The following is a 26555-nucleotide window of genomic DNA, read 5'->3' as shown; positions in this document are numbered from 1 at the left end:
AGTCACCGATTCCTTCCAAACCACTCTTTATGTAATGTTAATGTCCAATGGCCAATGAGCACTGATACACTTAATTATAATTTCTCTTCATATGACAAGGTTTAAAAAGGATTTGCCAGTAGTCGACAATTGTCGACTTGAATCATGATGACTGCTAGCTAAGATTTTGAAAGTATGACGTTGACATGCTCAGTCCAATCAAAGCTACTGTATATATAACGTGATTTGACGTCATTTTATCTGTGGCCAATGACCTTGAGCCTTCTTGGATGGGCACTTCTATGGCAGCAGCCAAAGGGCAGGAATTGTCAAGGTCTGCTCTTACACTTGGCAGTGATGTTAAGTCCCCATGAGTGACAGAACACTGAGCCAATCACTGCGCAACGCTCCATATTTTCTGCTGGCTTGCCCCACCATCACAGAAAGCACTGATCTTGGCTGAAACACCAGCGTTTTGGAGCTGCCTTACTCACGAAAACAAAAAAAGAGACCATGTTTGTATGCGGTTTATTAACTCAATGATATATAATATTTTTTACATTGTTTGCAAACTGATATGTGACACGTGTTAATGCCAAAATAACAGGCAAGCCCAAGCCCCCACCAAAAATGTTATAATTATTTGTAGTTATTAGTGAGAAAGAACATCAACTCCATGTAGGGGCAAGTCGGACAATTTTATTCCCATCATGCACTACACTTTGAAAGGCGGTGACCAACGATGGTCATTGACATGACAAAAGTGATCCATTCGAAGACGCCCAATCAGACTTACCTTACGCAGGCATGTAATGTGCTCTACATGTGTGGCTACCTTGCGGGCACTGAATAAATTCAGAGGAAGAGGTGAAGTGTGAGGGAGAACTGGGCCCAAAATCTGGCTTCACCAGCTGGTGGAGTCTTTAATTTATTTTTTTGCTCACCAAGCAAGGAGTTTTTGTATAGAGGGCAATGCGTTTCGAATTTGTTTAGCAAAATGTAAAGGCTTATTTGCTACGTGTGGCATATTTGGTCGATTCAAAGTTTCGTAGTGATTAGATTGTTACAAGTGTACTGATACAACTAGGACACGTGACATCCGGACAACGTTGAGAAAAAAAACTTCTATATCGGAGTTGTGTCTGGTCACCACAACACAACCACAGAGTCATAAATCCCGCCAAGTTCAATTTTTTTCTTAAAATATGATTTTAAACTTAACCCTAACCACACTGGTAACATTATGCCTCAAGTTAAATTCAAACCAAAAAGCACTTTTTTTCCCATAAATGTTTACAATATAGCCAATTTTGACATGGTGGCTGTGATTCCTAGTGGAAACCATTGTGATGGGCGTTCAATCGCATATCTGCACTCTCATTGGCTAGAATGGTTCCACCTGATCTTGCCTTCTCCAGACTGCCTTCCATTTTTCAAGACATTTATTTTAATTGTTAGAGTAGCCACTTGAGTAATCTGTGACAAATATCTTATTATAAACTCGGTGGTTTGAGCCCTGAATGCTGATTGGCTGAAAGCTGTGGTATACCACGGGTACAGAATGATAAAACATTTGTTTTTACTCTTCTAATTACATTGGTAACCAGCTTATAATAGCAATAAGGCACCTCAGGGGTGTGTGGTATATGGCCAATATACCACGGCTAAGGGCTGTTTTCAGGCACTCCACGTTGAGTCGGGTGGTAGAGCTGTGGTATATTGGCCATATACCACACCCCCTTGGGCCTTATTGCTTGAATCAACCGCTAAATATCTTCCCACTTGCCGGCCAACAGATTCTCATTGGGGTTTCAATTTCATCTTAAAGTTGCACTATGCAGAAATTGTGCTGCCATTTCCTGGTTGCTAAAAACTCTAATAGTTTTAAGATGGTACAAAGATTCTCAACACTATACTGTCTAAACCTCTGAAATATTTTCCATAACCAAAGACATTGTGTCTGCTGTTTAAAGCGGTTGTACAAAACCGAAAGTAAAAGATGCAAAAACTTGATCTAGAAATCACATTTCAAAAAGACATCCCTTTAAATGTGGTGTACCTTTATTAATGAGAATGTGTTGACAGACTCAGTAGAATACATGGAGAAAATGGTTTTAGAATATACAGTGCATTCGGAAAGTATTCAGACCCATTCTTCACATTTTGTTAGCCTACAGCCTTATTCTAAAATGGATTAAATAAATAAAAAAGACCATAGATTTCACTGACAGAGCTCCAGAGTTCCTCTGTGGAGATGGGAGAACCTTCCAGAAGGGCAACCATCTCTGCAGCACTGCACCAAAGCAGGCATTTTTTAGCAGCCAGACGGAAACCACTCCTCAGTAAAAGGCACATGACAGCACGCTTGGAGTTTGCCAAAAGGCACATAAAAGACACTCAGACCATGAGAAACAAGATTCTTTGGTCTGATGAAACCAAGATTGAACTCTTTGGCCTGAATGCCAAGTGTCACATCTGGAGTAAACCTGGCACCATCCCTACGGTAAAGCATGGTAGTGGCAGCATCATGCTGTGGGGATGTTTTTCAGAGGCAGGGACTGGGAGACTAGTCAGGATTGAGGGAAAAATGTATGGAGCAAAGTACAGAGAGATACTTGATGGAAATCTGCTCAGGACGAAGGTCTACCTTCCAACAGGACAACAACCACCATCGATAAAAAAACAGTACTGTGCAGCAGTCTTCAACCTGGCCAAGGCTTTCGACTCGTCAATCACTGTATTCTTATCGGCAGACTCAACAGCCTTGGTTTTTCTAATGACTGCCTCGCCTGGTTCACTAACTACTTCTCAGATAGAGTTCAATGTGTCAAATCGGAGGGCCTGTTGTCCTGATCTCTGGCAGTCTCTATGGGGGTGCCACAGGGTTAAATTCTCGGGCCGACTCTTTCTCTGTATATATCAATGATGTTGCTCTTGCTGCTGGTGATTCTCTGATCCACCTCTACGCAGGCGACACCATTCTGTATACATCTGGCCCTTCTTTAGACACTGTTAACAAACCTCCAAACGAGCTTCAATGCCATACAACTCTCCTTCCGTGGCCTCCAACTGCTCTTAAATGCTAGTAAAACTAAATGCATGCTGTTCAACCGATTGCTGCCTGCAAGCGCTCGCCCGCCTAGCATCATTACTCTGGACGGTTCTGACTTAGAATATGTGGACAACTATAAATACCTAGCTGTCTGGCTAGACTGTAAACTCTCCTTCCAGACTCATATTAAGCATCTCCAATCCAAAATGAAATTTAGAATCGGCTTCCTATTTCGCAACAAAGCCTCCTTCACTCATGCTGCAAAATATACCCTCGTAAAACGGACTATCCTACCGGTCCTTGACTTCGGCAATGTCATTTACAAAATAGCCGCAACACTCTACTCAGCAAATTGAACGCCGTATATAACAGTGCCATCCATTTCGTCACCAAAGCCCCATATACTACCCACCATTGCGACCTGTATGCTATCGGTGGCTGGTCCTCACTACATATTCGTCACCAAACCCACTGGCTCCAGGTCATCTATAAGTCTTTGCTAGGTAAAGCCCCGCTTTATCTCAGCTCACTGGTCACCATAGCAACATCCAACCTTAGCACACGCTCCAGCAGGTATATTTCACTGGTCATCCCCAAAGCCAACGCCGCCATTCCTCCCAGTTCTCTGCTGTCAATGACTGGAACAAATGGCAAAAATCACTGAATTTGGAGACATATCTCCCTCACTAACTTCAATCATTGGCTGTCAGAGCAGCTTACCGATCGCTGCAGCTGTACACAGCCCATACAACCAACTACCTACCTCATCTCCATATGTTTTTTTCTGCTCTTTTGCACACCAGTATTTCTACTTGCACATCCTCATCTGCACATCTATCACACCAGTGTTAATTGGTACATTTTAATTACTATGCCAATATGGCCTATTTTTTGCCTTACCTCCTTACTTAATTTGCACACACCGTATACAGATTTTCTATTGTCTTATTAACTGTACGTTTGTTTATTCTATGTGTAACTCTGTTCGTTTTTGATCGCACTGCTTTGCTTTATCTTGACCAAGTCGCAGTTGTAAATGAGAACTTTTTCTCAACTGGCCTACCTGGTTAAATAAAAGGTGAAATAAAAATAAATTAAAAAATTGAGAGGATCTGCAGAGAATGGGAGAAACTCCCCAAATACAGGTGTGCCAAGCTAGTAACGTCATACCCAAGAAGACTCGAGGCTGTAATCACTGCCAAAGGTGCTTCAACAAAGTACTGAGTAAAGGGTCTGAAAACAAGCATTTAAGAATCATTTAAATCAAATTTGCCAAAATGTAAAAACCTGTTTTTGCTTTATAATTATAGGGGGGAAAACTACTTCATCTATTTTAGAATAAGGCTGTAACAAAATGTGGAAAAAGTCAAGGGATATGAATACTTTCCGAATGCACTGTAGGCCTCAAAGAAAAGCCATCTAAATGTATCCATATTAGTCCGTTTAAGCACCAACTTGTAGATTGAAAAATACTCTGATTTTGTAGATTATTTAGGCAAATTTTAGGGTTATGAAAGTGTGTTTGGAGACGCTTTACGCACTAAATATATTGATGAATTAAAGCGTACATTCCGTTTAAATAGTGGGTTGATTCATCCTGAACGTTGCCATATTCTTGTTCAATATTCATGCTTGAGAGAGAAATGTAAAAAATACAATGTCTTGTTATATAGAGCTCAGTGATGAGGCATAGGAAGTAGTATACTTGAATACCACAGTATTCAATGGATATCTTTATTCCATGTAAAACAGGAACACCGCTCTCTAATGTTACAAATTGGATTTTTAGAATGCACTCACACAAATACTAACACTTTGACAAGGTCTCTGTTCCACAGGTTGGGGACACTACGGACCATGATGGCTGTGGGACCGGGGTGAAGCCACTTCTAGATGCTTATCTACAGTCAGTGTACCGCTGTTCCCCTCCTAATGGTTATAGTTAGGATGCGAGGGGAGTACTGATCCTAGATCTTAGCCTATGGGCAACAGAGGCCTTCTCTCACCCTTTGCATTCCACCAAGTCCATCGTTCTCATGGAACTCCCAGGAGCAGCAGAAGGGTTTGAGGCTATAACAGTACATTTCAGATCTAATCTGCCACCACCCTATAAGAAACATTACTTTCATTAACAGGGTCAAACTCCAGAATATAAAAACTTTGCTCACGTAGTACACTCTGTATAAAACATATACCAGGACTGCAATAAAGTCGTATCAGTTATCCATACCCCTTGGGTGCTAACACCTTGTGAATGTCAGTCAGTAGAACGTTGTGCCAGGGAGAGAACAACATTTACATTCCGTTTAGCGCATGGTTGGCATGGTAACTGCTGCAGCCTTAGTCGTGGCGTCCTCAGCCTTCCACTGTGATGTCACAGTCTTGATCTGAGTGTAGAACTGAATGCCCTGTAGCGACAACACAAAAGCGACAGTCAACCACAGAAATCTTCCACCTCATATATAGTTGTCTGAAACAAAAACGTAGGATCAATATGATCGCATGATAAAATCGGTGGGTGAGAAACAATTGTGGGCTTGTGCTGGTCATTGCCGGTGTTGGGCTAACCTGTTTGCCGTAGAAGTTGGTGTCCCCCCTGAAGGAACCCCTGGAGCCGGTAAAGGAGAACATGGGCAGGGGGACGGGGATGGGCACGTTCACTCCAATCTGACAGACATTCAGATCACATTATGAATCAAGGAGATAAATGTCAACATAGAAATGACAGCTTGTGGGATCCATGAAACGGCCTTGTGCATTGTTGCAAAATAGTTCTGTGAACAATAGATGGTTGTCCCTCAGAGTCTTAAATCCCATTAAAAGCAGATGAAACCCCTACTGAGTAACCACAAGCTCTGAATCACCAATCTATCAGGAAATGATGTCATCCAATGATCAATGGGAAACGACTTGTAATGCTTGACATCAAATCACACAAGTCTTACTTTCCTAAGCACCTACCGGAATTCTCTGAACGTTGAACTATGGCTCACCTGTCCGACATCCACCTCATGTGTGTACTTGCGGGCGGTAGCGCCGTTGGTAGTGAAGATGGCGGTTCCGTTGCCATACTGGTTGTTGTTGACCAGGGAGATGGCATCGTCCAGAGTGTCTGCCTCAAGAACCACCAGTACAGGCCCAAAAATCTCCTCCGTGTAGCACTTCATCGCTGGCTGGGGTGGTGAGGAGGAGTGGAAAAGCATGAGATGAAGCTCCCTGTCAGTGTTCTACAGGATATTATGTCAAGAAAAGAGATTGGGTGGACTATCATGTATTATTATTATTATTGCTGGCCTTCCAAATGAGTTGAAGGCAAATCAGATCCAATATAATAAGTGAAGTGGTACGACTTGTGGAAGGGGATACACAGAAGATTCACACCCGAAAACCTGAAGGACAGTGAACGTGAGAAAGAGTGGAAAGTCGGGTTGCCAAAGGCACTGTGTTATCTTCTCTCCATATGGATAAGATTACATAACCATCAATGTGACTAATGGTTCATCAGCCAAGATCTCCATATAGCAGGCAGACGTCGCTGGTCAAGTCAGTCACTGGTCAAGTCAGGCCTCTTAACTCCAGCCAGACATTAACCTACAAGCAGGGGTTGGAACCGTTTCAGGGAACCGAACCAAAAACAAGAAAAACATTGAGGAAAGGAAATGGATCTCTAGTATTCCAGAACAGAACCCTTATTTTCAAATATTGAGAACCGGTTAATAATGTTATTTATTGTTCCAAAAATATTCCTAATGTCTAGTGTAATATAAATATATTTCAGTGAAGTCCTGGTGCTAGTAATAGCCTAAACACATTCCAATTCATGACATGATGCTCAGCGCTTTAAGCATTCCCCCTCCATGTCCACCCCTCTCGCTCTCCCTACTGGTACAATTTCAGTCACATTTCACGCCTGCACTCATCTGTCCACCAAACAACAAGCTTACCGGTTCCATAGTAAGCTGCTCTTTCCATGCTAATTGGTGGAGTAAATTAATGTGCTAAATGTAAAAATGATCTTGATTTCACCAGGTAAAAAATATATATATACACGTAAATTAACTATTACTTTTCTGGGGTTCGAACCGGTTCAGAACTTTATTATGCTGGTCGGAACAGAATCAAATCGGGATTCTGCTCGGAACAGAACAGTTGCAAAATAAATCATTTGGTTCCAACCTCTGCCCACCAGTGGGGCTTTGGTTAGATTGTACTGCAGGACAAAGGTTAAATATTCTTATCTACTGTAACAGTGAGTTACAGAGCTACCACAGGCATGTTTCCACGTTTATCTCCTTTATGTGAAAGTGGAATTCCCACTGTACCAAGGTTCAGCGTTGTTGTGAGATACTCCAGTGATGTAAACCCAAATATAAACTGGGTGGTTTTAGCCTTCCAATGCTGATTGGCTGAAAGCTGTGGCATATCAGACCGTGTATGACAAAACATACATTTTTTCTGTTCTAATTACTTTGGTAACCAGTTTATAATAGCAATAAGGCACCTCGGGAGTTTGTGGTATATAGCTAATATACCATGGCTAAGGGCTGTATCCAGGCACTCCGCGTTGTGCCATGGCTGAGAACAGCACTTAGCCGTTCTATATTGACCATATATCACACCCCTATTGCTTAAGTATAGAGGTGCGGTGGTTCACCAAAAGTTACATGATGTAATGTAATAATGTAGCCGGAATACTTGTAGATGAGGAAACCTTGACTTCAGCTCAGCTACTAACAGTCAATCACTCAGCTGACCAAAATTCATAGACCGCGCCCCCCTTACCGTAACGTTGCCGATGATAGTGGGTCCTACGAAGTTTCCATTCTCGTATCCTTTGACGTGGACATTGCGTCCATCCAGCAGCAGCGTAGCTCCCTCGTCCACGCCACTCTGGATCAACATCTCAACACGGGCCCTGGCCTCAGGGGAAATCAGTGGACCCACGTCAGCACCTGGCTGGTCACCTAGATACACCCACACAAAGGAAGAAAACAAGGAATTAGAATTCATAGGATGGACATTCCAATTCTGAGCATGATACGGTATGTGGACTGGAGCTAGTGGTCCTATTGGATGTACTGTTTTAAATGGGGAAAAAAACACTAGCTAGTCTTAAATTCACACAGGGGTTAGTGAGTCTTTTAGTTAAAAGGGTGAGGTACCTGCATTGACGCGCAGGGCTTTGGAGCGCTCCACCAGTTCTGGGAGCCAATCACGAGCTTCGCCTACCAGAATGGCAGTTGAGAGAGCCATACAACGCTGTCCTGCTGCGCCGAAGGCCGCGCCCACCAGCTGGTTCAGAGTGTTCTCCTTGTTGGCGTCAGGCATCACCACACCGTGGTTCTTGGCTCCCTACAAGCCAGAACACATGGGTTGTTACATTTACTGCAATACATTTTAGGAACGTGCAAAGACATACAGTAGACCTAAGCAATAACGATCTCAAGAAAGAAACTCAAGGATCGACAGCCATCTATTGGCTCAGTCTTGATAGAACCACAATAAACTATTTAAAAGCTGCTATGTAACTTTTTGGGCGACCTGACCAAATTCACATAGAAAACGAGTTATAGATTTGTCATTCTAATTGAAAGCAGGTTTAGTGGTAAATCTTCTACGTGCGCTATTTCTATGTTTTGCATTCTGAAGTTTCGTTATTGCGTCTTTCGGTTTTGAACACTACAAACAATTAAAAATACAATATTTTTGGTTATTGAAAATATATTTCACAGCGGTTTATATGGTACAATATTTGTCTACAATCTTGTTTTGTCACAAACCCAAATTAGGTGAATTATTCTATTTTTTTGCAACCGGGAAATGGCGGAGCGATTTCTGCATTTTGCACTTTTAAGGCAGACATGTTTCCTAAATGCGTAAGGGATTCTTCAATCATTTAATCATGTTTACCATGTTGGACTGCACTCTCTTTCCGTTCTTGGATCCTCTCTCGTAGATGTACTCTCCTGCCTGGTTGGAGCCCACAAAGCTGATGGCCTTGATGGCTGGGTGGTCACAAATGAAATTCACGGCTACGGAAAGAGGTCAAAGGTCATCTAATTTTACTCATCAACATCATCCCATCATCATTACATGGACTCCTTCCCCTAAAGCACTTACACACATTATGCAAAGCGTTTAACATAATGCTTGAGGTATGTCTTTTTTATCTATTTTAATTTTACCCCTTTTTCTCCCCAATTTCATAGTGTCCAATAGTTGTAGTAGTTACTGTCTTGTCTCATCGCTTCCACTCCCGTACGGGCTCGGGAGAGACGAAGGTTGAAAGTCATGCGTCCTCCGATACACAACCCAACCTAGCCGCACTGCTTCTTAACACAGCGCGCATCCAACCTGGAAGCCAGCCGCACCAATGTGTCGGAGAAAAGACTGTGCACCTGGCAACCTTGGCTAGCGCGCACTGCGCCCGGCCCGCCACAGGAGTCGCTGGTGTGAGATGAGACAAGGACATCCCTACCGACCAAGCCCTCCCTAACCCGGAAGACGCTAGGCCAATTGTGCGTCGCCCAACGAACCTCCCGGTCGCGGCCGGTTACGACAGAGCCAAGGGTCTCTGATGGCACCACTGCACCACCTGGGAGGCTTGCTTGAGGTATATCAATAGTCTGAATGGTCTTGTAGATGCAGCACTAACACATGATCAGCATAGCCTGCTTCATTGCATCCTGGGAAACAGGACACATGTTTTATAAAGACTAAGCACACACACAACCCCGTCTCACCAGCGTGCTGTCCATGGATGATGTTCAGGGTCCCGTCGGGCAACCCTGCATCCTGCAGCAGCTTGGCCAGCAGCATGGTGCACCCTGGGACGCGCTCGGAGGGCTTCATCAGGTAGGTGTTGCCACACACCATGCCCATGGGGAACATCCACAGAGGAATCATGGCGGGGAAGTTGAAGGGGGCGATGCCGGCACACACCCCGATGGGCAGGCGGTAGGTGTAGGTATCCATGTCTTTGGTGATGGAGGGCAGGGTCTCCCCCATCATCAGGGAGGTGATGCTGCAGGCGTGCTCTGCCACCTCTAGGGGGCAGAGAAGAGCAGAGACACGGTGAGAAAAGCCAGGGAGCTGAAGGTCAAACAGTACATGTGGAGGTAGAAATCAGAGTAGGGTTGAAAGAGGGTTGGCAGAGGGTCAAATATGTGTGTTGCTAAAGGAGACCAAGACATCAGAGATACAGAGACTCCCATACAGAGACTCCCATACAGAGACTCCCATACAGACTAGAGAAGACTAAAATAAGCATTTATTGGACAAGTTCTTGTAGTAGCCATCTCCCCGTTTCAAATAAACATTTTCTCCCGTTTCCTATGCCTACTAAAGGGTACTGTCTACTCACGCAGTCCTCTGAAGACGTCTCCCTCCGCGTCGGCTAGAGTCTTTCCTTGCTCCAGGGTGATCAGCCTGGCCAGCTCTTTCTGTAAACATAGAAGAAAATAAATCAAATTAGCCAATCATCTTTGATAAACATTCATGTTTTAGGACCCGGTTATTGTTAAGAAACAAGTATGCAGGCCTGATTTCAGACCAGGGGCTTTCCTTACAATGTTTTCCTTGATGAGCTGCTGGTATCGGAGGAAGATCTGCTGGCGGGTGAGGATGGAAGTGTCAGACCAGGAGGCATAGGCCCTGGAGCAGGAGTCTACTGCAGCCAGCATCTCCGTGTGGGTGGCTTTGGGCACACGACTCACCACCTCATTGGTAGCCTGAAGTAGGGAGAGAAGGGGGACAAAAGATGACCAGGTCATTGTGAACAGAGACCAACAACATCTGGGGCCTGTCCAGAAGGGTGTAAGGTTTAAGAAACTTGAGATAAAAATTAACTGTCCGATAGCATTTCAAAATGTTCTATTTGTCAGGGCCAGCCTGATGACGAACAAGATCGGCAACCACCACATCCTCAAATGTTTGGTTATAAATCATATGATTTGCCTGCTTAATTACCTCCACAACTTAAAAACGGTCTGAAGTCAAATGTATACAAGTGTTTTCAATCTATATGCCTCAGGACAACTGACAATCCAATCTTGAACTGACTAAACTGCTGAATTTTCACTCTGTACCCAAAGTATCAGATGTCTCACTGTTCAATTGAAAGTTATCAGGTTTATAAATCAACCAAAATCTGTAATGATACATGTATACATAATTCAGAATGACTATATAATGTTTAGACTCAGGAGAATTAGCCTTTAATGCCATGCTCTACCACCATGCTATTGCCTTGGCTTTTTTAGCCACTTGCCTTTTTATGGAAAACATATTTCAGCAACCAAAAATATTGTGTTTTCAGTTGTTTGAAACTGGTGTACAAAACTGAAAGTAAAAGACACAAAAACTCATCTTAACGGGATTGAAATACATCCACAGGTTCACCTCCATTTGACTCAAGTGATGTCAATTATTCTATCAGAATCTTCTAAAGCCATGACATAATTTTCTGGAATTTTCCAAATTGTTTAAATGCACAGTCAACTTAGTGTATGTAAACTTCTGACCCACTGGAATTGTGATACAGTGAATTATAAGTTAAATAATCTGTATGTAAACAATTGTTGGAAAAAATACTTGTGTCATGCACAAAGTAGATGTCCTAAACAACTTGCCAAAACTATAGTTTCTTAACAAGAAATTTGTGGAGTGGTTGAAAAACTAGTTTTAATGACTTTAACCTAAGTGTATGTAAACTTCCAACTTCAACTCTATGTAAGATAGTTAAATAAAAGCCAAAATGATTGATTATTATAATTTGTGCCCCGGTCCTATAAGAGCTCTTTGTCACTTCCCACGAGTCGGGTTGTGACAAAAACTCACATTCATTCTTATGTTTAATTCATGTATTGTATAGTGTGTGTGTGGCAGGCTTACAATGATGGCAACAACAAAACAACATTTGAGAGTGTACTGACCCTGGTGCTAGAGGGGGTACAGCTGACCCTGGTGCTAGAGGGGGTACAGCTGACCCTGGTGCTAGAGGGGGTACAGCTGACCCTGGTGCTAGAGGGGGTACAGCTGACCCTGGTGCTAGAGGGGGTACAGCTGACCCTGGTGCTAGAGGGGGTACAGCTGACCCTGGTGCTAGAGGGGGTACAGCTGACCCTGGTGCTAGAGGGGGTATGCAGCTGGAGCTTGAATGTTTGAAGGGGTATGAGACTATAAAAAGGAACCACTGTCCTAAAACACGAGGCCAATTCTACACTGGAGTTGTGGACCAAGAAGACAGTGAATGTTCCTGAGTGGCCGAGTTACAGTTGTCTTAAATCTGCTAGCAATGATAAACCACCAATTTGAGCCAGAGCTTGAATCATTTTTGTAAGAATATTGGGCAAAATCTGCACAATCCAGGTGTGGAAAGCTTTTAGAGACTTACCCAGAAAGACACAGCTATAGTTGCTGCCAAATGTGATTTTAACATATTGATTCAGGGGCTGAATACTTATCTAATCCATTTGTGTTGTATTTATTTGTGTTGTATTTGTTTTTTAACAAATGTTTGAATTTTACCCTTACTTTTTGAAATCAATTTTAATTCTACTTTGTAACACAAAATGTGGAAAAAGTAAAGAGGGTGTGAATATTTCCTGGAGCAAGACAATGAAACGTTTACATGAAGTAGATGCAGACAGGCCCCCCGGGCCTGAGTTAGTGAATGTGAGTACATAAACATGTCAAGGTTCAATTGAACTGGCTATGAAGAATAGGCTCCCATTTCTTCACTTTCCAAATCATACATATTAAATGACACCCTAAAGAGTTCTTCATCTCCAGCTCCTGACCGGTTTATAAATTGCTTTTTAGTGTTTGCATGAACTCCCGTTGTGATGTGGGTGTGTTAATGCAAAAATACTTACGGGGTTGTGAATGTCCAGCCATTCTGAGGTGTTTGACTCAACAAACTTGCCGTCAATGAACAACTTGGTGGTGGGCTGGAAGGTTGCAAAAGCACAGGAGGACAATGCAGTCATCCACCATATCAAATCATCATATCTGTACATGTCTAGATTGTATGAGCATGTATTCTAATACAAGTCTTCTCTAGTTACAAACACTCATAAATGTAGTCATGATTGCATGATGTTAACTCACCACAGATGATGAATAGCACATGCGACCCATCTGAAAGGGTGCCTGTAAACGAGAGAAAACGATAGTTATCGGAGTTGTAACTCCAGTTTTACAGTATGAGTGGAGCGGAGCCCCATAGGGGAGCTCTGCGCCTAGTGGTTTACCCCACTGCCTAGGCAGAATATAGCCTGAGAAAAAAACACTTCTATATCGTGGAGCTCCGCTCAACTCCTAGTGGTTTACCCCACTGCCTAGGCAGAATATAGCCTGAGAAAAAAACACTTCTATATCGTGGAGCTCCGCTCGACTCCTAGTGGTTTACCCCACTGCCTAGGCAGAATATAGCCTGAGAAAAAAACACTTCTATATCGTGGAGCTCCGCTCGACTCCTAGTGGTTTACCCCACTGCCTAGGCAGAATATAGCCTGAGAAAAAAACACTTCTATATCGTGGAGCTCCGCTCGACTCCTAGTGGTTTACCCCACTGCCTAGGCAGAATATAGCCTGAGAAAAAAACACTTCTATATCGTGGAGCTCCGCTCGACTCCTAGTGGTTTACCCCACTGCCTAGGCAGAATATAGCCTGAGGAAAAAACACTTCTATATCGTGGAGCTCCGCTCGACTCCTAGTGGTTCACCCCACTGCCTCGGCAGAATATAGCCTGAGAAAAAAACGATGCACACATCTGCAGCCAATAGGAGTATAGGTGTCCCTATAAAAGGGGTCGCTTCCCCTCAATCAGCCTCCCGAAATCGATCTTCAGCGAGACTGGGGGTCGGCAGGGCCTTAAGTCCTATGGGACTCCGCTTTACTCATAGAACTGGAGTTACTACTTCTATATCGTGGAGCTCCGCCCGACTCCTAGTGGTTTAAGTTGGAGCGCAACACTCCAAAATATATTCCCTGCCGAACCGAACACTTCCAAAACTTAGTGAAAAGGTCTGGTCCAGTAATGGCTGCGACCAAATCCCGCAACACTGTAACACACTGTGAAAACAGACTGTGTCACAATGTACTGCGTCCTCGGTCCAATCCCCCTACTCTGTCCAGAGGCACCGCCAATGACTAGTGGGCAGATAAAGCAGAATATGAGCCATAGAAATCTGTACAAGCAGATAGATGAACTCAAAACTTTGTCGGTATTAAAAATTGGTCTAATAGTACTGTAACACCAGTTACAGGAACTATATCCTTCATCCATCCGCCCAAACACAGTCATGGACTTGTGGACAGGACAAAAAAACATGACTCTACTGTGCTATCCCAGCCAGGAGTAATGTCATTTAGTGTCACGTTCTGACCTTAGTTCTTTTGTTATGTCTTTGTTTTAGTATGGTCAGGGTGTGAGTTGGGTGGGTTGTCTATGTTGTGTTTTGTGTTTGGCCTGGTATGGTTCTCAATCAGAGGCAGGTGTCGTTAGTTGTCTCTGATTGAGAATCATACTTAGGTAGCCTTTTCCCACCTGTGTTTGGTGGGTGATTGTTTCCTGTTTTGTTGTTTGTGTCACCATTCAAGACTGTTTCGGTTTTCGTTTCCATTCACTTTGTTATTTTTGTTTTAAGTCGTGTTCAGTTATTATTAAAGTATAATGGACACTTACCACGCTGCGTATTGGTCCGGTCCTTGCTACTCCTCCTCAAAAGAGGAAGAGGAAACCCGTTACATGTAGTCATTCTAATAGGAGAAAGCGGACCTGATGGAAACCCTGTCCATTAATCCTGCCTTTTTTGCTTTAATTCTAGCCTTCTCATCAGCAAAGCTGAGTACAGGCTGAACCAATTTAGAAGACCTACTCACCAATTCCTCAGTGTAACCCACCACACTCAGTCCATAGGTAAAGCCAATGACTAGTGGGCAGATTATAGAATATGGGCCAACTACTGGGCCTCAGCAGATACATGACACCTCAATGTTCCATCATTTCCAGTGACCGGTCTAATAGTAAAGTAACACTAGTTACAGCACTATTTCCCTCATCACTCCGCCCCTATACAGTGATACACTAGTGGGCAGTCTAGACATTCTGTGCTGTTCTGACAGTGTCAAACAAAGGTAATGTGGCACGTGTCTTACTCTCTGACAACTAAGAGAGTCGACCTAATGGGAACCCTGCCCAATAGTCCTGCATCTTTTCTTAACTCAAATTCTCCCTTCAGCCACGCTGAGTATAGAACGAGCGAGAGTTAGACGACATGTCTAACAGGTAGAATCGGCTAAAAGGAGACATGCTGATCAAGACGCCGCTGCACAAATATCCTCTACCCCTGTTCCTCTGAAAAGGGACGCAGGCACCGCTACTCCACGAGTGGAGTGGGCTCTGACGCCATGAGGCAGTGGCCGCCCTGCCGCCTCATAAGCCGTCTCAATTCCTTCGCAAAGCCAATGAGACCGCAGCGGTTTTGAAAGTGGTCTACCATGTGTACTAGCACTGTGACACAAAAACAGCTGAAGCGATGACCTAATCATTGCCGTGCGCTGCACGTAGCACGCCAAGGCGTGCACTGGGCACAGGCAATGAAGCCTCTCCTCTCTCCGCTTTGAATGGGGAGGCGGGGGCGGGGGGAGAAAGCCCATAGTTCAACGGTCTGTGACCTATATGAGCTCTTAATAACCTTCTACATAAATGCCGGGTTATCACATAACACCGCTCTGCTCAAGTCGCCATTGACGGCAAGGCAGTCGTTCTCATCGAAAGAGCACACAAATCACTGACACGCTTGGCTGTAGTCAAGGCAAGCAAAAGTGCCGTCTTCAGAGACAACATCTTGAGGGGAATTTGATTCAATGGCTCGAACGGCATTTCGCAGAGCGCCTCGAGTACCAAAGTTAAATCCCACTGGGGTAGCATGACTCTAGCCGCTGGCCTAAGCCGCCCCGTTCCAATTGAAACCGTTTCACTAGAGGGTGGCTGAAGACGGCTGCCGCAAATACCTTAATGGTGGCAGGTGAGCACTGCTTGTCAAACATGAACTGTAGGAATGAGAGCACGCTCGACCTGACCGCACACGGGGTCCACATTCTCTTTGGCACACCATTGTGAAAACACGTTCCATCTGCTGGCATACGTTCTGGATGTGAAACTGGCACGCGAGCCCTGTATAGTTCTGCTCCGACGTTCTGATAGCCTGGAATGTGTGCTCGTGAGCCCACAGCCACAATTCCTCCACCAGCCAGTGGAGTGCAGGCGACCTGACTCCTCATTGCCGATATATGTAGGCTACTGTGGTTTGGTTGTCCGACCAGACCAGCACGTCTTGACCCCGTAGGGTAGACACAAAGTGGGTCCGAACCAGTAGAACTGTCTCCAACTCCAGGAGGCTGATGTGGTGTTCCGAGGGAGGTCACACACCTACCGCCAGAGCCTGACATGTCCCTCCCATCCAGCCAAACAAGCGTCTGTAAAACACTGGAATGTAGGAGGACACTCTGCCTATTGGGACCCCTTGCGTCAGGACGCACGGGTCTCTCCAACAGTTCAGGTCCGCTCTGAGTGAGAGGAGAACTACCAGAAGAGAAAAAATGATGACGGTGCCTCACTGGATCCAGTCATAGTTGGGCAAACCCTCGCTGTGTTCTGTGCATGTGCAGAAGTCCCAGATGAATCACGGAGTGGGCAGACGACATGAGACCCATGAGTGTCATGACGGAATGCACTGATTCGGATAAAACCTTTGTAGGGCTAGCAACAAGGCAGCCCGCCGAGGATCTGACATTCGAGCCTTCATAGCCAGTGTCTAGCTATAAGCCCAGGTAGACAATCCGATGACTGGGCCAAGGCGTGCTCTTTTCCCAATTCACAGCGAACCCCAAACGTGTGAGATGAATCAAAATCAAATCGAATCACTGTCTGTGTCGTGTGTATAATCGCCAGCTCTGCTGACGGGGCAAGAACCAGTAGGTCGTCTAGGTAGGCTAGTAGCCTTATCCCTTGACGAAGCAACGGTTCCAATGCCGCCTCCTCGCATTTGGAAAAGTTGCGAGGTGCCAGGGCGTACCCGAACGGCATTATCGTAAGCCACCCCCTGGAAGGCGAAACTCAGAAACTTCCAAGGACGAGGATGCACCAGCACATGAAAGTATGCCCATCCTTTAGGTCTATGCTTATACAAAAGTCTTTGTTGTGGATACATTCCAGCAGACGTTGTCGTAAGCATTCAAAAGGGCTGTTTGGCTACGCTCTCGTTGAGAGTGCGTAAATCCAATATTGGCCTCATTCCCCCCCATCTTCTTTGGCACTAGGAAGTAGGGTGAATATAGCACGCTGTTCCTTTTCTCTTGGGGAACTACGGTGACCGCCCCCTTCGCCGTAATCTCTTTCACAAGAACGGCTACTTTCTCTGGCGTCCTTCATCACAGTCTCCACCACGCCCGAAAACGGGGGTGGAATTAGATGGCATAACCCTTCTCCAGCAAACGACTTAGCCAGGAGGAGAGGGTGCAGCATCGCTGCCACTCCGAGTAATACTCTGAGAGCGGTAGAGCACGAAGCCGTAGGAAGGACCTGTATTCCTCTATGGCCCAAGCCGTTGCTGTCCCTGGACACTGAAGTGGAGGGACAGCCCAGGGTGGGCCCCGCACGAAAGGGGGAGGAAATAGACGCATTCTATGAGAAACGGGGGCTCCAACCCTTTGGTTACACTCGTAACCTTGTGGTTCCAGCCCTCTGTGAACGCAGGACGGGTCTGAGCTACACTAACTGGGATGCTTACCTGAGTTAATGTGCCGTCTCCCAACAGCGATTGCGTCATCGGCCCAACATGGGACCCCTAGCCACCTCACTCCTAAGAGTGTGTAGGGTTTTTATGAGGTATAGCATGACGGCTTATTAAGAGCGTCTGTCTCGCTTCCCTCATGTCAATCCCACTCACAACGTCCCCCTGTGTGTCCTCAGCTACTTACTCGTAGTGGGCTGTGCTACACACAGTGGTGAGAGGAAGAGAGAGAGACGGAAGGAACCCGAGCAAAGCCAGATGGAATACATTCTTTATTAACAAAGGACACCTCGGCTCCTCCATGCCTGTTGGGGGATTAACAGTGGCCGATGTCACCTGAAGTCCTGTCCTCTCCCACTCGTCCGGTCATCATCTCTTCTGACTACAACAGGTGCTGCCGCTCGACGGGCTCTCTCTCTGACGGTAGACCCATGTCTACTGGAGACGGTGGAGCGAGGGGGTTCCTTTGAAGTTGCTCGAGACCCTCCTGCTAATGGCAGGTGTCTAGACAGCTGCTTTCTCTCCTCCTCAAGCTTCCCGAAACACAACTTTGCATCTTTGACTGCTGCTCCGACGTTCATTAGGGCGGCTTTGTCAGTCTCCTTCATAGCCGTCAAAGACAGTCAGAGGTGTCGCTCCACAACCACCGAAATGGCCATGGACCTCCCCGCACATAGGGCCAACGCCTATGTGAGATGGAGGATGGCACCGGAAATCTTCAATGCTTCCTCTATCTCCTTTCACGACAGCTCAGTCCTACCCGTGGTGAGACAGGATAGAGGCTGCCAGGAGGGCAATATTATTAGCTGCTGCTATAGCCTGTACACCTAGAATGAATGACTTCTCTACCAGCTGTGCTGCGAGTCGATCCTAAGTCGTAGGTAGTGTGGGTTTCCTGGATGACGGCCAGGAGCTTGAACCTGGGGCGAGGTACGCGGATAGGGCGTCCTCGAGCCTAGGGATCTCCTGAGGCCATTTCCCGTCCACTTTGGTGATGCCTTCGCCGGCACTCTGGCCATTAAAGGAGACTCCCATGCACCCTACACATATTTAGTGAAAGAGGGCATGGCCAGTGTCTTTGTCTAGAGTAGTGTCTTTGTCAAGAGTAGTGTCTTTGTCAAGAGTAGTGTCTTTGTCTAGAGTAGGGGCCGCCCACCATCATATCCACTTCCAGAACGGAGGGGGGCAGTGTAATCTCCAGACGGCTTGCTCAATAAGCCCTGTAAAGTCAGAGCACAGAGAGGGCGTTGCATAGGAGGCAGCTGCTGAAAATTAAGAGCCCGCCTCTTCCTCGCCCAAGGATGTGAAATTCCCCTCGCTCTCCCGAGTGTAATTTCAGCTTTGGTCAGTAGACTGGGTTTTTCCGGAGAAAAACCCAGACACTTCCCAACGTCCTCGTCATCTCCGGAGACACCGTCCTCATATGATGCCTCAGAGTCTGAGGGAAGCACAGTCATGGCATCTTCTAGAGGGAGATCTCTAGAAAATGCCCACCTCTGTTTCCTCTCCTTTCTTTCTCTCCTTTAAAGAAATGAGGGTGCAGCTAGGGCATACCGGGGATCTGTGTGGCCGCCCCTAGCGTGCTGCAAACCCAAACACATAAGTCGTGTGGGTCCGTAGCCGCCATAGTAGCCGCCATAGTGGAGCAGCGACATTGAGCTCTTAAAAGAGCTTTTGGGGTGGAAAAGGCATGCTCATAAAGGACAACGTGGAGACCAGGAAATTGACAGCGGGTTTGTCCTGAGTCTTCTCTCTAGGCGTCTTCTGTCCAGGCCTGTCGCTGAAGATAACTGGAGGCTGATTGGGTCACCTGTGCTCCTATTGGCTGCAGGTGTGTACATAATTTCTCAGGCTATTCTCTGCCTATTTTTTATTTATTTTACCTTTATTTAACCAGGCAAGTCAGTTAAGAACATATTCTTATTTTCAATGACGGCCTGGGAACAGTGGGTTAACTGCCTGTTCAGGGGCAGAACGACAGATTTGTACCTTGTCAGCTCGGGGGTTTGAACTTGCAACCTTCCGGTTACTAGTCCAACGCTCTAACCACTAGGCTACACTGCCGGAATACAGGTCCTTCCTGCATATGCAAATGGGTAAACCACTAGGAGCAGAGCTCCACGATATAGAACACATAAGGATCACTTTTCAATGCTTAGTTTCCATTGGCGAAGATCCAAAAGCCTAACTTTCTGCAAGACGACTAGCTAAGCTAACTATGTGGCATTGTAGCTAGCTAGTTGAACTCGAAAGCTAACGTTAACTCGTTCAATTGCATGCTACAGGAAGTAGCTATATGTTGCAATGCCAATGGGGGGGGGGGGGGATAATTGTAAGTGTATGTTTCGACGTAGAAAAATGTGGCACCAACTAACTAGCGAGCTAGCTAACGTGCCATTCGAGCAAGATAGCAAGTCAGCCACTCAAGCTTCAAACAAACAATGCATTTAGAAAAGCTGCACGTGGTATGTGATTTACCTTTTTGCTCCATAACGACCTTGCTAGTATCCCTGCCATGGTTGAAGCAACTGTGATTGCTTTTAGCCAAAAGTACGCACTCGCCTTCTGGTCAGACACAAAATATAGACACCTCTAGACACTAGAAAAGGTTAGCCGACTAGCAGTCACACAATCATTGCGTCAAACTGGCTGAGGACGTAGAAAGAGCAAACGCTGAAATGTTGATCTGCTCACTGATACAGCGAGGTTGGGCCACATTGACGAGCGCAGCAGATGCTTTAACAATCTGTGAAATTGGCATGCATGATTCCAGTGAATATGACCCAATCTGGGCGGGACAATAGCTTGGGAAAGAACCAATCACTAGGCCAAAACGAATAAACTCCCCCAAATGTATGAAGCGCATTGGCTGGTCTTTAATGATTGCGACCAGTCGGCGCTGACACGAAAATGAGTACTCTGTTACATCTCTTTCATTGATCCCAAATAGAGTCCATCATTCTAATTTACACCATTTTTTCCCTTATCGAACGAAGACGTGAGAACAAATGTCTTCTTTCAAACGTAGAATACATTAAAATATTATTGAATATCGTAGAATATAAATAGAATAAAGCAAACATGGTAGAATTACATTAGAATATTATTGAATATCGTAGAATATAAATAGAATAGAGCATATTCAATTAGTCACTTGAGATGACGTATTACTTATTTCGGATTCCACTATTTATAATGTGACAGACACTTTTTATATTGACCTTGGTCTGAGTTTTACTGCTATAAATAAGTTACATCAGGATGCATTTGAAAATATTTCAGCGCTTACCTAACATGTTATATTTATGAGATAGATACATTAGCACCTTTCCCGACAGGTGGCAGTTTCTATGGTAACAGACACACAGGCAAGATGGCGTTCCTTCACTGGAGTTGCCAGGACGTGGCAAAATGGATAATATCCTTAGGATATCCACATTATACAGTGAGTAAACATATTAAGTTAACAATTAAGTGACTTAGTTACTAATTTATTCACAATGCCAAGTAACTTTCCAGTTTTATTTTAGCTAGGCTAGCATCAGAGTAACTTTATAATAATGTGGCTTAGACAGAAGCAGTCCAGGCGTGGGCTACTTTGGTGATAGAGAGACACTTATTCAACAGCTCTGTCTTTATCCCCCCAGGCCTGTTTCACTGAGAACCTCATCACAGGTAAAAAGCTGATTTATGTAAATTGCTGCTATCTGCCAAGATTAGGAATCACAGACTTTGAGGATATGAAGGTAAGGAGATGGTCCTACAAAGCTTTCAAATTCTACGTTTTTATTTGACTTACTTTTAATTTCGATAGAGTTATTTTTGAATTAAAAAGTCTGAATGGAAAGTAGAAATAGGCTAGACTCCAGTAATCTCTGCACTAAATCTTCCTGGGAGCGCCAACATGAATGTGTGCAGGACTGTTCCAACCCAAATAAGAAAGCATTGGGCAATCTTCCCATCTCAGTTGTAGGCTAATTTTTAATGATAGGCCGCACAACATGCAACATGCTAACAGCCAAATGCAGAAAATCAGATGCAGCACAGATAATTATTCCTATTTCATAGGCCAACTCACCAGGTGAGAGCAGCTAAACTGGACCAGGGTTTATATTTCTAATGTGCATGGTGATGCTCTCATTTATAACCTATTATTAATGCTTGTGGGAGTTAGGGTTATCAGCCCTGAACACCCCTGTAATTAGGAGTGGGCAACGAACTGATTATTGCAGATGGAAATACTATGAATAAAGCTGCCATTTCTTCCTCACTCTACACTCTTAGATTCCAAACAGGTTCTTCGGCAGTCCCCACAGGAGAACCCTTTTGGGTTCCAAGTAGAACCCTCTGTGGAAAGGGTGGAACCTGGAACCAAAACGGGTTGTTCAACGGGTTCTCCTATGGGGACAGCCGAAGAACCCTTTTAGGTTCTAGATAGCCACATTTTTTAGGTTCTAGATAGCACATTTTTTTCTAAGAGTGTATACATTTCAGAGGGGCATATCTATTCTAAAATGCAATACATTTCTATCTGAACATTCTACAACATACCCTACTGAATGTGACAAATCAAATCAAATTTTATTTGTCACATACACATGGTTAGCAGATGTTAATGCGAGTGTAGCGAAATGCTTGTGCTTCTAGTTCCGACAATGCAGTAATAACCAACAAGTAATCTAACTAACAATTCCAAAACTACTGTGGGGATAAAGGGGATAAAGAATATGTACATAAGGATATATGAATGAGTGATGGTACAGAGCAGCATAGGCAAGATACAGTAGATGGTATCGAGTACAGTATATACATATGAGATGAGTATGTAAACAAATATGTAAACAAATATATTTTAGTAGCCTATGGTTTGACTCAGCTCCTCCTCCCTGTGTTATACCCCCCTGTAGGCCATCTCTGCCCATGTGCGTGAGCTGCTGGGGACATCAGAGCCACTGTGGAGCCGCAGCATCGCAGACCCCCCCAGAGACAGCATGGGCCTGTTCCTGGAGAAGAAGAGCAGAACAGGGGACTGGGCCGATTCCTTCACCTACACACAGTTCCTCGACAGGAAACAATGAATGGAATCTGTCTGTCTGATAAATGAAACATGAATGAATGAGCTGTCTGTCAGTGTGTTGTTTGTAAGATGGCGTTAGTTGTGAATGATGAGATGATAATGTTCCATTCAATTACAGATGTTGAGACACTATATCAAGACAGTGTTTTGTAAGGCATTTTGTGATTAAATTGGTGTTCTGGGGTGTGTATTTAGTTTTTCAGATGATTTAATTTGTAATAATGTGAATGTGGGGTAACATCTGGTGAAGTGAAGGGCTTAGAACTATGACCCTGTAGTTAGTGCACTACCTGCTGTGCCAAAGGGTCTATACCTCCTGACATAGTGTGCATGAAAACAGATAAATATTCTAAGCCAAAGGCCCCTTAAGGCTATGTTCCACTTATGCATGGACCGACAGTATGAAGGTTTATTGAATGAAATGAATACTCAATTGGTCCATGAACAGTTGGCACACAGTTTCCTCATTACAATGTCCTTTATTGATTAACTATGTAATGCAAGGTACAACAACAGGATGTCGTTTTCTGCATCCTAAAATAATGTATTAGACAGAGGAAAACTCAAAAGGCTCTTGAAATTACCACAGATCCCTTCATTCCAACACCTTGGGCACAAGCTGTCTTTATTGATCTGAACCGTGCCTGTATACAGTGTCTGAATGAGGCTGTATTGATCTGCAGTAGAGATCCTCAGTGTAGTGCTGTATTAGATGAAACCCGACACTTTGTGTATTATGAATTGCTGTGGTAAGAGGCAGGAATGTATTTGTTCTGAGGAAGAGTCATATTTCCTGTTAAGAGAACGCACTCAGAGAACACCTGTGTTAAGTGCATTTTCAAATCCATGAAGTCCATGGAGAACAAGAGCACCTCCTCCCAGCTGCCCACTGCACTGAGGCTAGGTAACACAGTCACCACCGATAAATCCATGATTATTGAAAACTTCAACAAGCATTTCTCAACGGCTGGCCATGCCTTCCGCCTGGCTACTCCAACCTCGGCCAACAGCACCGCCCCCCCCGCAGCTCCTCGCCCAAGCCTCTCCAGGTTCTCCTTTACCCAAATCCAGATAGCAGATGCTCTGAAAGAGTTGCAAAACCTGGACCCGTATAAATCAGCTGGGCTTGACAATCTGGACCCTCTATTTCTGAAACTATCCGCCGCCATTGTCGCAACCCCTATTACCAGCCTTTTCAACCTCTCTTTCATATCGTCTGAGATCCCCAAGGATTGGAAAGCTGCCGCAGTCATCCCCCTCTTCAAAGGGGGAGACACCCTGGACCCAAACTGTTACAGACCTATATCCATCCTGCCCTGCCTATCTAAGGTCTTCGAAAGCCAAGTCAACAAACAGGTCACTGACCATCTCGAATCCCACCGTACCTTCTCCGCTGTGCAATCTGGTTTCCGAGCCGGTCACGGGTGCACCTCAGCCACACTCAAGGTACTAAACGATATCATAACCTCCATCGATAAAAGACAGTACTGTGCAGCCGTCTTCATCGACCTTGCCAAGGCTTTCGACTCTGTCAATCACCATATTCTTATCGGCAGACTCAGTAGCCTCGGTTTTTCGGATGACTGCCTTGCCTGGTTCACTAATTACTTTGCAGACAGAGTTCAGTGTGTCAAATCGGAGGGCATGCTGTCCGGTCCTCTGGCAGTCTCTATGGGGGTGTCACAGGGTTCAATTCTCGGGCCGACTCTTTTCTCTGTATATATCAATGATGTTGCTCTTGCTGCGGGCGATTCCCTGATCCACCTCTACGCAGACGACACCATTCTATATACTTTCGGCCCGTCATTGGACACTGTGCTATCTAACCTCCAAACGAGCTTCAATGCCATGCAGCACTCCTTCCGTGGCCTCCAGCTGCTCTTAAACGCTAGTATAACCAAATGCATGCTTTTCAACCGATCGCTGCCTGCACCCGCATGCCCGACTAGCATCACCACCCTGGATGGTTCCGACCTTGAATATGTGGACATCTATAAGTACCTAGGTGTCTGGCTAGACTGCAAACTCTTCTTCCAGACCCATATCAAACATCTCCAATCGAAAATCAAATCAAGAGTCGGCTTTCTATTCCGCAACAAAGCCTCCTTCACTCACGCCGCCAAGCTTACTCTAGTAAAACTGACTATCCTACCGATCCTCGACTTCGGCGATGTCATCTACAAAATTGCTTCCAACACTCTACTTAGCAAACTGGATGCAGTTTATCTCAGTGCCATCCGTTTTGTCACTAAAGCACCTTATACCACCCACCACTGCGACTTGTATGCTCTAGTCGGCTGGCCCTCGCTACATATTCGTCGCCAGACCCACTGGCTCCAGGTCATCTACAAGTCCATGCTAGGTAAAGCTCCGCCTTATCTCAGTTCACTGGTCACGATGGCAACACCCATCCGTAGCACGCGCTCCAGCAGGTGTATCTCACTGATCATCCCTAAAGCCAACACCTCATTTGGCCGCCTTTCGTTCCAGTACTCTGCTGCCTGTGACTGGAACGAATTGCAAAAATCGCTGAGGTTGGAGACTTTCATCTCCCTCACCAACTTCAAACATCAGCTATCTGAGCAGCTAACCGATCGCTGCAGCTGTACATAGTCTATTGGTAAATAGCCCACCCATTTTCACCTACCTCATCCCCACACTGTTTTTATTTATTTACTTTTCTGCTCTTTTGCACACCAATATCTCTACCTGTACATGACCATCTGATCATTTATCACTCCAGTGTTAATCTGCAAAATTGTAATTATTCGCCTACCTCCTCATGCCTTTTGCACACATTGTATATAGGCTCCCCTTCTACTGTGTTATTGACCTGTTAATTGTTTACTCCATGTGTAACTCTGTGTTGTCTGTTCACACTGCTATGCTTTAACTTGGCCAGGTCGCAGTTGCAAATGAGAACTTGTTCTCAACTAGCCTACCTGGTTAAATAAAGGTGAAATAAAAAATAAAATAAAAAACGTGAAGAAGTGCAGAAGATGATAAGATGACCTCAGAGGTATTATTCCCAGGCATCTTCATCACGTCTTCATGCCACAATACCATGTTAGCCCGCTGATCTAAAGCCTACACAGCTCAGGTAGCTAACGCAAGTCTTCAGGTCTCAAGCAAGGTTGTAAATCACTGAAGCACCTCCATTACATAAACACATCAGCAATAGCCTGTGGCTAGCCCTCTGCTTTAGCCTGAGGAGTAGGTGCCAGAGGCAAAGCAGGGAGTGCCAAGGCGGTTATAGCCAACCTGTCATTTTCTTGCCAAACACCCTTGTTTGGCATGAGAAGGATGTTACCTTGTATAATGCAGAAATAGTTAGGTTGAAAGATGCTGAAATTAGCATATATTACCAGGCTGTTCTTCAATTTGCCAGTACATGATACACATTGTAAGGATATTATATATAGGGTCCTAACCACAGGTGCCTTGCTGTTATTTGTGTGCTTTATTTATTTATTTACAGAGCTGCAGCAGATCTATTCTTATTATGAAGAAATTAGATTGTGTGTGTGTATGTCTCACTGCATCAAATCATTGAGCTTAATTGGCTTAGTGCTTGCTCATAAATGTGGTGAGCTCATAATTATTTGTGATGATAAATAAGATGGTAATTCATATATTTAAAATATA

The 26555-nt window shown here is 44.8% G+C and overlaps 2 protein-coding genes across 3 annotated transcripts; one reads left to right on the top strand and one right to left on the bottom strand.

The window, feature by feature from the left end:
* Positions 1-4733: 4733 nt before the first annotated feature.
* LOC123995291 (methylmalonate-semialdehyde dehydrogenase [acylating], mitochondrial-like) lies at positions 4734-20568 on the bottom strand. Its single transcript, XM_046298801.1, has 12 exons — positions 20312-20568; positions 13142-13183; positions 12907-12981; positions 10600-10761; positions 10395-10473; positions 9775-10077; positions 8942-9063; positions 8194-8383; positions 7814-7995; positions 6025-6204; positions 5600-5698; positions 4734-5439 (listed from the first exon to the last, which is right to left on the bottom strand). The coding sequence occupies exons 1-12, from the start codon at positions 20348-20350 to the stop codon at positions 5338-5340; spliced, it is 1575 nt and encodes a 524-aa protein (XP_046154757.1). The 5' UTR covers positions 20351-20568; the 3' UTR covers positions 4734-5337.
* On the top strand, positions 19887-23790 carry LOC123995292 (sterile alpha motif domain-containing protein 15-like). 2 transcript variants are annotated; one of them, XM_046298802.1, is made up of 4 exons: positions 19887-19929; positions 21172-21278; positions 21481-21579; positions 22741-23790. In XM_046298802.1, the coding sequence occupies exons 1-4, from the start codon at positions 19920-19922 to the stop codon at positions 22909-22911; spliced, it is 387 nt and encodes a 128-aa protein (XP_046154758.1). In that variant the 5' UTR covers positions 19887-19919; the 3' UTR covers positions 22912-23790. The 2 variants fall into 2 exon arrangements, with proteins under 2 accessions (XP_046154758.1, XP_046154759.1); XM_046298803.1 differs by having other exon boundaries at positions 19921-21278.
* The last annotated feature ends 2765 nt before the right edge of the window (positions 23791-26555 follow it).

Source organism: Oncorhynchus gorbuscha, linkage group LG14, assembly GCF_021184085.1.
Source record: "Oncorhynchus gorbuscha isolate QuinsamMale2020 ecotype Even-year linkage group LG14, OgorEven_v1.0, whole genome shotgun sequence".
Lineage (NCBI taxonomy): Eukaryota > Metazoa > Chordata > Actinopteri > Salmoniformes > Salmonidae > Oncorhynchus > Oncorhynchus gorbuscha.
The sequence above is the reverse complement of the archived record's forward strand: the minus strand, read 5'-3'. Positions and strand labels throughout refer to the sequence as shown.

Bases quoted from the DNA above. Each gene is read 5' to 3' on its own strand.
- LOC123995292 (XM_046298802.1), top strand. The intron at 21,279-21,480 runs GTGAGTAAACAT...TTATCCCCCCAG, and splicing joins TAGGATATCCACATTATACA to GCCTGTTTCACTGAGAACCT. The intron at 21,580-22,740 runs GTAAGGAGATGG...ACCCCCCTGTAG, and splicing joins CAGACTTTGAGGATATGAAG to GCCATCTCTGCCCATGTGCG.
- LOC123995291 (XM_046298801.1), bottom strand. From the start codon at position 20,350: ATGGCAGGGATACTAGCAAGGTCGTTATGGAGCAAAAAG. The intron at 12,982-13,141 runs GTGAGTTAACAT...GCAACCTTCCAG, and splicing joins TGTGCTATTCATCATCTGTG to CCCACCACCAAGTTGTTCAT. The intron at 7,996-8,193 runs GTACCTCACCCT...GGGTGTATCTAG, and splicing joins AGCCCTGCGCGTCAATGCAG to GTGACCAGCCAGGTGCTGAC.